We start from the raw sequence: 12,659 nt of genomic DNA, 5'->3' as shown, positions 1-12,659 counted from the left end.
ATGGATCCTAAAAATATGCATTCTCAAAAATCATAGGCGGATACAGATCATTGAGATGGGGGGTACACAAAAAGTATAGTAAATAAGGTTTTTGTTGGTACTGTTTCTAAAAAGGGTGGTAATGGTCTTGCTATGTTACAATTTTCTTATGAGAGAACGACTACAATTGTATTGGTCATGCATAGGCGGTGTCAGGGCACCTATGTTGGGAGGTAAAACATAACCCCCCCTTTTGGACGCCTGTATCCGCCTATTATAGCAAAAACGTGTCAAAAGAGGATGCACAATAACTTTGTATATGTTATCACATTATACCTTTCATTCACTGTTCGTAAAACTGGTGCATACAGTAAACAGTTATAATACATCAGCATCGTGATCTTCGCCCAAATGACTCGCTGAACGAATAGGACCCCCCAATTCCCAGTGCTCTGGAGCCGCCCCTGGTTAAGTTATGAACTTAAAATTTTCAGGGAATGTGCCCAATTTAGTTGTAGGAAAAGTCAGAAAATTTCAGCATCGTAGCTTTAGCGGTTTCGGAGATATTCCCGAAAAACCTGAGGGGTGGATGAAAACAACCCCCTGCCACTAATAGGGTTAAGTAGCAAAAGAAAGTATGGAAAAATATAGAAAAACGATATAACTTGCATGCATTTATTGCGAGCAATCACAAGCAGCAAAAGCATTATCATGTGAGTGAAGTGTAGAATTCTTGTCCTGTAAGAAAAAAAAACGCGTAGTTCATTCACCTTTCTCCGATACAGGTGTCCTAAAAGTGTGACTCATTTGCACACTTTCGCGCTCATAGATCATTCACACATTTTTAGACAGTGTGGGAAAAAGCCACTACCTATCCCTTATCCCTAAAGCCGTACATAACATCGGCACTTAGCAATTAATTACACTTGTTTCTCACGTCAAACAGTTTCTATTATATTTGTTTCTCACGTCAAACAGTTTCTATCACATTTACACCCAACAGCAAATTCCACAGCACACGCCATGTGAATGTACAGTCTCTCACAAAAGTACCGATACACAGACAATGTGAGGGGCGGAGAACCACCGGCTACACTCACCCCGCCCCCTCCCCCCCCCCGCCATCGTCACCCATCCCCAGGTCAGGCGGTTCGGTGGCCCTCAAACTTGGCAGTCATCCCTCGGTCGGGTTTGTTGACACCGCCGCACCGTGTATCGATACGAGACACTGAGCGCACTAATAGCTTTCCAGTTTTCACAGGCGTCGTTCGAAAGGTAAATGACATATGGTGCGTTCATTCTATCGATTCCGTAGAGCAGGGTACTCTGACAATTTGTTAGATCAGTCTGTCCTAGCGGATCTGTATAGCAATGTCTTATACCAACGCCTTGGAAAAGTGTACCTATTCTACAAACTCGGTACCATAATTAGGTTGCTGATATATTTCGACAAGCCGGGACTGGATAAGGCAACATTGACGATCATCTAACTGTGCATCTTATCCATATTTTTATTCCCTAAGTCACACAATCGCTACAATTGCTCACATCATTTGAATGATTTTCACCGAACTATCACGTCATTGTTTCTTATCATACATGATACAGGAGACGCATAAGCAGAAGCAGCGTAGTAGGAACGAGCAAGCATTGTGTTCGACCCCACCGTGTCCACCCGGTGCTGAAGGAGCGCAGCTTCACCGGCTCCCAGTTGGTGATGAAGCCCGGCAGACTGTCGTCCCATTTGTCCGGTACGTCGGAGCCTTGTGCTGAGGCAATCAGAAGGGGGAACGAGCCTGCCGGTACCGGGTGGAGTATGACGTCATACGGGGACAACATGTGGCATATGACTTCACACAGGAACAATAGGTGCGATATGACATAGTGGGAGAATAGTGCCACAGTGACGTCACAGCGACAATATCAGACTGAATGGACATAATGACGTCATCGATATATGATTGTTTATGACGTCACTGCCCACTGGACAAGTCCGATAAAATATTCGCGGCATCCTACGACAGTGACCGCTCGTGCCAATGACCTCTGAAGTCGGGAGTGGAACGTCCTGATCTCATACACACTCATCGGAACTCACCAGTCACTACCGCTGGTCGTTACAACAACGTTACCGTATAGGGGGCACACATTTTATATCTAAGGTCAATTATAAATTTACTGCGACTAAAGTTTCTAACTCTTACTCGCCGTTCTTCCGGCTCATGGTTAGAGAATGTGAGGTTTATTCATCGTAGGCTGCTGCCATCTGGTGGTGAAACCACTGTGTATGGTGCTGCCACCTGTGTGTTCCCTCCTGTCTATGGAAGGGACTACATGCAGCACCACCAGAACAGAACATAACTTACTGAGGATGACTGCTGTAGGCGCATTCTGAGTCGCCGAGGTATTTTTGAGTGATACTTCTAGATAACCTTCAATACTTTGATGCTGCTGGTGGACCTCTGTCTCAGCTTCCCATAGGCAGGTTCTGTGGACAAGACGAGAAATATAGGTAGGTAGTGGTTCGAAGCGAAAGAGTTACATAAAGAGACAAGACTGTCGAAGATGACCACAACTCGACATACACAATGGCGAAGTGGTCTCTCACAGTATAAATGGAAACATCTTTATTCAGCCTCACAAAGCGCAAACATTATGCAACGTCACACATAACTCTAACGTAAATGTCTGATGTGACGTCTCACCGGGACACAAACAACACATGAACGGGTATATGGTGCCACATGCAGTAAGCACAGCATTACAGCTGACAGCCAGGCACCAATGGTTACGCTGGATGTCCATTTATTACAATGAGTACAGTACACTAGGTATACTGATTTCTTGTTTACATCTTTGCTCAATCAAAGGTTATACAAAAATTAGCATCATAGCCAATAACTTCCAGTTGTTTTCAATTGCACTACCTACACTAATTACACTAAAAGTCACTTTCACATTGTGTGTCATTGTAAACAAAACATGCACACAGTGGAGCTCTAATAACACAAGACAACGATATATCCGACATGCATATTGCACAATGCAAATCCCCAAGTTCAGCCAGTGGTGTCACACAGATCACATTCATGCATAAAAATGATGCCAAGCCCAATATGCTGTTTATATCAGTTTTGACGTCACATCAACGTCATGTGTTAACCTCGACCCCTTGAGAGAGTGTACGACAGCGGCTCCGAGAGGCCGGTGGCGCCGAGCCGTCTGTTGCGGGACTGATCAGAGGCGCTGGGCGGCGCCGTCACTTACCTAGGACCCAGAACCTCAGTGTTCTCGGCGTGCCGTCATCTCTTTTCCCCAGGTCTGCCCGGACCAGGGCGTCCAGGACCGTCTGAGTGAGCTCCTCCGTTGCGTTAAAGAGCAGCGCCTCCAGTTTCCGACAGGTGACCACCAGTCTGCGACAGCACAGGACACAGGCCAGTCAGCGACACCAGCCGGCCGACCGGCCGTCTGTAGGGGACGGGTCCGGTCTCCACTGGGCCAGTTCATGTCAGGTCCGGTCCGGTTGGGGTTCGGCGTTCGGGTCCGGTCTGAGACTGGGGCCGATGCAGTAGACAGTGTGCTAGCTGATATTACATAGATCACGTGCATATACCTATGGATGATAATAGCAACGTGCATTGTGCAGGCAACCCAATCCATACAACCATAGACTTCCGTATATGTCATGATATCTATGATAAAACTAATGTTTTGCTTATGTATATTTATGCAATAAATGCTTTGGTTATATCCATAGTACATAGCCCTAGCACACATACAGACAATGCGTGCTTGTTTCTATTGGTCTGGGTCTGGTTTAAGTCTGTTCTGAGTCTAGTCGAGTCTGGTCTGGGTCTGTTCTGGGTCTAGGTCTGGGTCTGAAGTCTGGTTGGTCTGAGTCGTGTCGAGTCTGGTCTTGGTCTGGTCTGGGTCTAGGTTTGGGTCTGGTCTGGGTATGGTCTGGATCTGGTCTGTGGCTGGTCTGGGTCTGGTCTGGGTCTGGACTGGGTCTGGACTGGGTCTGGTCTGGGTCTGGTCTGGGTCTGGGTCTGGTCTGGGTCTGGGTCTGTTCTGGGTCTGGTCTGGTCTGGTCTGGGTCTGGTCTCGATGTACAGCTAACTGACCTGCTGACCGCTGTGACCGGTATATAAGTACATAGTCCACTGCCTCGTCCCAGCTGCATTTTACGCAGCTGGGAGCAGCCGTGGAGGGCAGCCAGTGAGGCGTCAGTGATGGCGCCGGACAGAGAGCGGCCAAGTGTGACGTCTTCCAGGCCGGTGAGGGCGGACAGCAGTCCCTGTAGGGCTCCGGCAGTGACACGCGGGCAGTCTAGGAAACACAGACACATACAGACATGGTAGGTGAATGGTGTGGGAAATGATAACCATTATGCATATGAGTGTTGCGCATATGGCACAATACATATACGTCACATACACATTAGCGTGGTGCGCATATAGCACAATGCGTCATCGGCCCAGTCAATAGCATTGGAAGTGGTCTGGCTAGGTATAGTGACATATCTGTCTTTACATATCTGTCGAGTTATTGTGATGTTTATCACTTGTATACTTGTTTCCCTAAATGTCACCACACTACTCCCACATACCCAGCACGGGTGGCATTATGTCCATTGACATACCCGTCGTCGGTGGTATTCACCCGACCGAACATGCCACACATACACACATACAAACATATACACATTTGTGACGTCATTGCCAATACTGTTCATAGCCTGTGGTTCTCCTCTACTGGTACGGTGTAACCATGCATCGTTACTCTATATGTTCATCACCATATCTAACCACTCATATCAATACCCTGTTTGGCCACTGCTGCTCACAATGTATGACTTCAGAAATATAGCACAATATGTAATCGACACAGCCAATACAAGAGAAAGACTGTAAGTGAAACGACATATTCAAATAACCACTCCTGATATTGTCATATAAACCGTTGTCATCACACTACTCTGACGTACCCCTATAACCTATCCCGTACATACGTCCCCGGTTCACCTGTGCTGCGACGGTGTTACCAGTTGGCAGTTACCATGCACAACTACTCGGTATCATCACTATACCTAGCCACTCATACCGATAACCCGTCCGTGCCACTGCCACTCACAGAACATGCCCAGCTTGGTAACCCGTGGTCCCAGCTCCTTGGCCAGCTGGTTGATGACGTCATCTCCCGCCCGTTTTATGACGACCACCAGCCCATGGTCGGGCCGTCTTCCCAGTGTCTCCGGCTCCCCCGTCTCCCCCGGTCCTGTCGGAGGGAGAGCTGTGTCAACTGTCAGCTGACTGCAGTCGGACGGAACTGCCGCCGGGTCGGGATGCGACTGACACTATGGTGTCAAACACTGATGTAGACGACACTTATACCTGACACAGCCGACACTGACACCAACACAGCCGACTTGACAATGCTGAGCAGTTTTGCATTGCCTGTGCTTATGCGATGCATTGCTATTGGTCAGTACCTTTACCTATAATAATACGTAAACAAACACATATATTGTTCAATTTGGCACTTGGAAAGTATGGAGGTGACTTCTGACCTCAACATGATGATTTGAGGAAATTTATCTGAAATAGAATGTAACACAATACAGGTAGAGTGCAAAACGACTGCAATTGATATACCTACCAATCTGTTGTAATGCTGATAATGCCTAATTGATACATGAGAGAGGCTACGATACTCCCATTGAAATTTAATAAAGATCGGATGCTTTGCTAAGACTGTTATTAAATAAATATTACAATTGATGCTAGGTATTATAAAACATGTACTGTCTGCTCCCTTCTCCCCAGTCAGAATTGAGCTTATTCGGTTCCTCTCTCTGCAGGATCTCACCGAAAACGTCCAGTTTCCCCAAGGACGGTGGAAGTAGTCGCACCCACTGCCCCGTTGAGTCGGAGGGTGCAGTCACGGTCAGTTCCTCCATACCCTCGGAATTCTGCAGGATGTTTGTCAGCGATTTCTCGCTCAGGCCCGGCGGGAAACATAGCTTCTTTATGCTGAAAACATAGCCATTGATGTCAGGATTAAATGAGGCGGTCATCTGTTGCTAACTATCAATCGCTAAATAAGCATAGCCATAGCGCTATGGGCATTAACTAAGCAAGCGCTACCCTGCAGAGGGGAGGGAGGGTTGGTGCCGAAGGGAAGGGGAGGGAGGGTTGGACAGAGAGAGAGAGAGAGAGAGAGAGAGAGAGAGAGAGAGAGAGAGAGAGGGGAGAGAGAGAGGGGGGGGGAGAGAGAGAGGGGAGATAGAGGAGAGAGAGAGAGGGGGGAGAGAGAGAGGGGAGATAGAGGAGAGAGAGAGAGAGAGGGGGTGACAGACAGACAGACAGACAGACAGACAGACAGACAGACAGACAGACAGACAGACAGACAGACAGACAGACAGACAGACAGAGACAGAAACTGAAAAATGTACACAGGCAAAGAAGATGCTGAAGACCATGACTGCAAGACAGACGCACAGATAGAGACAGCAGAAAGAAAGGGAGCCCTGGAAGGCCACACACAAATGGGTAGAGGTGCATGGAAGTGAAGCTAAACCTACACATGGCAATGCTCACCCCATCGTCGGCGGCTGAACTAACCTGGTATTCCTAGACTCGAGCAGCTTGTTAAAGGCAGATATCTCCGCATCTAGTGCAACTTTGGTGTTCATCAGAGCCTGTTGCTTCTCCTTTTGCTGCTGCATCTCCTCCTGTTGACTTTTTATCTCCTCATCTTTGTCCTTGCTCGACGACCGCTCGTGATCCAGCTGCCGGGAAAGGTCAGGTCATTAGTCACATCTCAAGTCAGAGCATATGGCAAGGTGTGGGAGCAGAGGCCAAAGATGAGGTAAGATCAAAATTCCGAGATCATATGTACGTTTATATATAACTATGTCAGGATCAGCTAAGGTCAATGCCCGACAGATAGGGGCTAACCTTCACCTGTGTAGTGCGTGTGTGTGTGTGTGTGTGTGGGGGGGGGGTCGAACGGACTCCCCTCGGTTTTTCGCGAATAACTCGTGTAAAAAAAACTGTCGATCGCCACGAAACTTTGAGTACCCTCGCGTTAATCAATTTTACACCAACCCTAAAAATTTTATGACCCTGACCCAAACGACCTTTGACCTGTGAAGTATTTTTCGAGACCTTGTTTGGCCGGAATCGCGATTCAGCGTATGTCGGCTCGCATTAGCCGCGCGTTTGCAGTCTTTTCGTCGTTTTAACCCGCGCATGACTGGGGGGGGGGGGGGCTCTACAGAGCCCCCTCCCGTTTTTCGGCAATATCTTCTAAACCGTTTCACGGATCAACACTAAACTTGCAGTACCTTCAGCGGCATCAATTTGACACCTTGTGTTAAAATTTCAACTTTCTATCTACCATAGTTTGGCCAGAAATGACGTCAGAGTGACGTCATGTCGGCCGATTTTGATGCAAAATATTGAATTATGGCAAACACTCTCATGAGCGTAGTTTTAAAGCTAGATCCAATTTCTTTACATCAGTGCACTACAAATACACGTAGCTATCAAATTGCTATCTCAAATTTTCAAAAGTTAAAAATTTCGAAAAAATGTTTTTACAATTACAAAAAATATACTTTTTGATTTTTTTCAAAAGTTTTTGATTTTTTTGCAAAAACCGGAATAAATGTGATAGAAAGCACACTGATTAACTACTCTAGCAAGTTTTAGCCGAATATCTTCAAAAATAGCCAAGTTATTTGCGTTTTTGTCAAAATTTTACAATTATACACTTTTCAAAACCATTTTTCAGTACGTTTTTTACATCGTACAGAAATATACATAAATGGCACCATCGTGTTCCTGAGCTCAAACTGCATCTTATAGGCACCTTTTTTGAAAAATTTCATTTCCAAAATTTGACTTTTATGACCTGAAATTGACCTGACCCCCGGTAAATTCAGCTTAAAATGACCTTAAATGACACATACGACATTATTTTCGAAATCTACGGGTAAAATTGACCATAAAACATGCGTCACGTGACCGATACATGATATACAATTTTCGTGACCTAGGATGACCTGGCCTTGACCTGCAAAAATTCGAAGTAAAAGTTTGGTACCATCAGGGTATCTAAGGCATATATCAAGGAGTGCGTAAACCAAAAATGAGCCTGATCGGATTTGTCAGCCGGCGGCAAGAGCCTAAATTCTAAACAAGCAAAAATGCCGATAATTTTTACTTTGACCTGACCTGTGACGTCATCGGTGACCTCGAGGTCAATGACAATAGGTTTTATTCGACAGTTTTTTTCCAGTGCTATCAGAAGCCGTTTGAATTTTGACGATCGGCTTGGTAGTTTCGGAGATAAGAGGGGGGAAGCCCTGGAGAGTCCCCCCACCCCAGTCACTCGCGTTATGGAAAATACCCCAGTCATGCGCGGGTTAAGCTTTCAAACGAGAGGATATGCTGTTGCTCCCATGCATTAGGGTGCGGATCATGGTCACCGGAAGGTCAGGTCAGGTCATTGACCTTTGATGACATCGGTTCACTTTGTCGAGTTTACATGTTTCTATGCTAGTTTTTTAGCTGAATTCGAATTAAGCAAGCATTTAAACACTCACTAAGTAGTTTTGGTGCTTTCGTAACATGTTACGAAGCTGTCAGAGGCGGTTGCCACCTACCACGAATACCTGGCTGGTTGACCTGACCTGAACTGACCCGACCTGGCCTAAATGCATGAAGACATCATCTATGATAATGACTTACATTAGCAGCTACGCTTTACGACGTTCTAACAGGTCCCGATTTTCCCGACGATTGAGTCATTGACCTGACCTGGAAGGTCAACTGATGAACTAGGACCCTAAAATTAGGTATCATCGTCTTTCTCTCGTCACGGGCAACACGCTCGTTTTTCTGCGAAGCTCTAGTTCGATCAGGGGCCAAACGCGAGGGGGATCGCACCAACGCCCTTGTGCCGTCGAAAGACGCAAAATGGCGCGTGCCGGCGAGGGATAAGCTTCAATCAATTCCCTACAGGTAACCAAAGTTTGGCGCCGTTTTTATGCTAAAGATCGGCGAAAAAATTGGGGGTGTTTAACGCCCCCCCCCCCCCCCCAGCAACTCGCGGGCTAAGGCAGTGTACCAAATTTTGCCGAAATCGGCCCAGCCGTTCTCGAGATCTGGAAGCGGCAGCCTGCACGTTTGCACGTGCAAACTGGATCCCAACTGACTTTTGCACGGCACCGTTCTATCTGCCCCTAGCCTTGTATCAAAGTTGAGCGAAATCGGTTCAACCGTCTTCTAGATCTGGAAGCTACCTCTGCAGTGCACGTGCGCACGTGCAGAGGTAGCTTACAAACCCAACCATACAAATGGAAATGCATTGTCTGGTGGGTGCCTATTGGGTGCCTACCCAACTGCAAATTTTGCCGCAATCGGCCAAGTAGTTACCGAGATTGCAATTATTACAAAATCTGGCATCTCTTCGTTTTTGCACGTGGCGGTGGTACGTGCATGATGGTCACCCACATGCATCGGCCATAGTCTTATGGTTGGGAGCAGGCAAAGAGCTACCCTAAAAAATTACCGCAAGTAAATCGGTTCAGTGGTGTTGCGGATATATAAGCTTCGCAAAAGCGCACCCACGTCCGGCTGGCCGATCATACCCGGAAATTTCTGCTATTCTACGTAAAACTTCAATTGCTTCGCTCGCTCGTAATAACCGTCAGGCTATGTATTGCACTATTCCTATACGGTATACAACCTGGAGGCCCTGCTGGCAGGGGATGGGGTGGCTAAGCGGTCGAAGACTTACTGTGCGCTCCATTTCGTGCAAACGCTTCTTCAGTGAGGCGTTGGTCTGCTCCAGGTCGCTGGTTTTGCTGATGAGGTGGTCATTGCGCGCTTTAGTCTCGCGCAGCCTTGTCTCCGTGGCCGTATTAATGGCGCGCGATTCCTTAAATAGATTTGTAGAGTGAAGATGGGGCGGAACGTGAGGGCAAATGTGCCGCGAACGAAGGTCGAGGGGACGCACACTTCATGTCTGACACACGTAGCACATGCACTGGCGAATCAAAGAAACGTGGGACAATTGTGGGATTTACCTCTTCCAAATTGCCGAAATTCATGAAATTTTCTCAATTTTCCCCAACATCGAAAGAATAGCTGGTTGGCAATTGTTATGGTAAAATTTCGTTTAAACTGCACCTCAACGATGCTAACCCGAAGTGGGACGCAGAGGTCTTTTACCTTCAGGTCATCCTCCGCCCTCTTCTGGTCGGCCAGCGCCCGGTTCAGCCTGATGTCCGCCTGGTTCAGCCGGTCCTGATGTTCGCGCACCTGTACCTTCTGTAGCGATACCTGCATCTCGACGCCCTCCTTCTGCCCTTGTGGCACCAGCCTGACGGCCAGATACGGATAACGTTACACAGCAGTAGCTGATCCCGAACAGAACCGGGACAAAACAACCCATGTGATAAGACGTGATCTGAAACGCCAGTGATCCTCTCTTCCGACGGCTCTACGTGAGTCTGCCGGAGTGCGGAATGCGGATGTATTTACCAGAGGTGCTCATTTTATCCGGGCTCGGTAAAGTAGGGTGCATCACGTGCACCTTATTTTTATTTATTGTTTATTGTCACAGTAGCAAACCAGATCCGCATAAAATGGGCTATTCCCTGGTCGTTGTCAGTAAACACTTCATAACCCGGCACCGCCTGGGCTATTTCCGTACCCACGACAGCCTGGGGGGGGGGGGTCGGATCCGACCCCCCCTTGTTATCTCGAGAACCAATGGTCGCATCGAGCCCCGCGAGGCGGCGTTTGAAAGGTATCTACGAGACCTTCCCAAAGCACTCTTAACCCGCGCCCCGTTGGGCTCTGCCGAGCAACGCGCCCCGTTGGGGGGGGGGCCATTTTGCCCCCCCCCCCTAAGATCTCGAGAACCACGCAACCTAGCGACAAGCGGCAAACGGTGTTGGATAGCCCTATCAGGGAACTACCTTGTGACCCAATTTTATTGACCTAGGTCAAACCGATGACGTCACAGGTCAGGTCAAAGGTCCAATTTTCACCGTTTATAGGCATTTCAAGAAATGCGTTGTAAAATCGAGTAAAATGCATTTCATTGAAAGTCATCGATGGGGAAATGTTCTTCAAACACATATTTTGCTATTTGAGGTCACTGATACCAGGTCAGGTCACAGAGGTCAGGTCACGGGGGGGTCACAATATGAAAGTGTCGTGTGATACATGTTTTATGGTCCATTTTACATGACGAATGCGATTATGTGGGTCAGGCAGCCTTTGGGGCCAGCTTAGGTCACGTTTTGGTCAAGGTCAGGTCAAGGTCAGGTCAAATTAGGTCAAATTTTAAAATTAATATTTTTGCATAAAATGGGTATCGAATCGATGCAGCTCGTCACGGGGAGTTCAATGGTGGTCTTTGTTTTGCCGTACGTGGTCTAGAATCGCTACAAATTGAGTTCAAAAATTTGACGTCATCATTTTTGAACAGTTTTTTCGCTATAACTTGGCCAAAAAACGAGATATCGATCTGAAATTTAGTATGTATATAGAAGAGCGCAGGGTCTATCACATTTATTGCGTTTTTTCGAAATTCGGAAAAATTTTGGATTTTTTTTAGTTTTTCTAAAAAAAATCAATTTTTTTAATTTTTTGGGGTCAAAAACCCAAAATTTTGAAAATCCGAGATAGCAGTTTTGTAGCGCCGCTTTTTGTCTACTACACCATATAAAGAACTTTGAAATTGCTTGATAACTGTAGAGTTGGTGAGCGTTTCAAGATTGCATGTTTTTTTGGTCATTTTTGCTCGAACATGACCTCAGTTTGACCTCAATAACTCCTGACCTAAGGTGACCTAAGACTTGAAATTTGGTGTGAAGGTGTCAAATTGATGCCCGGGAAGGTATTGAAAATTTGGCGGCGCTGCGCGCCGCCGTTTTCTTGCTATTCAGGAAAAACCACAGGGGGGGGGGGCAAAATGGCCCCCCAACGGGGCGAGGGTTAAGATTTTAAGATTAAGGTCAACTTTCGGGTCAAGGTCAGGTCAAAGGTCAAATTCTGGGGTTTTTAATGATTAGGCTTACGGACAGCGGAATCGACAGCTGCTGCTCGAAACTCACCAAAAATGACCTCAAAGAACTAGTGAAGGTACCATGTGCGTGTAGGGGTCATACTAAGTACGGGTCAAGGTCAGATCATGTCACGAAAGGTCACGGTTTTCACTTTCTGCTACATGGGCGTGCGACACATGTTTTATGGCTTATTTTTCACGCCGAAGCCGATGGTAATGGTTATATGTGACCCCAAGTCACTGTGCTGGTGATACGTGTTCATTGAAAGCATAAAAAATCGTTTATACCATACATAACTAAACGAGGGCTAAGAAAAAAGGTCAATTTTTCAACTTTTTATTTTTGACATAAAAATGCACTTTTCTGGACGAGCTTTGTCCCAGGAATCTAGTGGTGCCATTTGTTTTCACATGCGATGTTCAGAAGTGCCTCTAATTCACGAAAATGCTTATGACGTCACCATGCCCTATGCATGTCGGAGCTATTTTTTACAATTTGGGGGTCAAAAATCAAGATAGAAAGTTGAAATTTGGCACGTCGAATGTTCTAATAGAGCTCTATAACATATATTCCGGTTTTTTGGAAATTCTCA

At 46.6% G+C, this 12,659-nt stretch overlaps 1 protein-coding gene across 1 annotated transcript in view; it reads right to left on the bottom strand.

Annotated features, from left to right (window-relative positions):
- Positions 1–839: 839 nt before the first annotated feature.
- LOC122363868 (serine/threonine-protein kinase/endoribonuclease IRE1-like) overlaps positions 840–12,659 on the bottom strand; it is a 98,097-nt gene continuing 86,277 nt past the window's right edge. Inside the window, exons 11-19 of the mRNA XM_043333668.1 lie at positions 10,221–10,371; positions 9,787–9,927; positions 6,603–6,769; positions 5,848–6,011; positions 5,113–5,256; positions 4,104–4,308; positions 3,247–3,392; positions 2,346–2,467; positions 840–1,775 (exon numbers count right to left, since the gene is read on the bottom strand). Of these exons, the coding sequence (XP_043189603.1) occupies positions 2,403–2,467; positions 3,247–3,392; positions 4,104–4,308; positions 5,113–5,256; positions 5,848–6,011; positions 6,603–6,769; positions 9,787–9,927; positions 10,221–10,371 (1,183 nt within the window). The 3' untranslated portion in view covers positions 840–1,775; positions 2,346–2,402. The remainder of the gene's footprint in view (positions 1,776–2,345; positions 2,468–3,246; positions 3,393–4,103; positions 4,309–5,112; positions 5,257–5,847; positions 6,012–6,602; positions 6,770–9,786; positions 9,928–10,220; positions 10,372–12,659) is intronic.

The sequence above is a fragment of the Amphibalanus amphitrite genome, unplaced genomic scaffold (genome assembly GCF_019059575.1).
Source record: "Amphibalanus amphitrite isolate SeventyFive unplaced genomic scaffold, NRLGWU_Aamphi_draft 000645F_arrow, whole genome shotgun sequence".
Lineage (NCBI taxonomy): Eukaryota > Metazoa > Arthropoda > Thecostraca > Balanomorpha > Balanidae > Amphibalanus > Amphibalanus amphitrite.
Note: the sequence above shows the minus strand (reverse complement) of the source record. Positions and strands in the feature narration are given on the sequence as shown.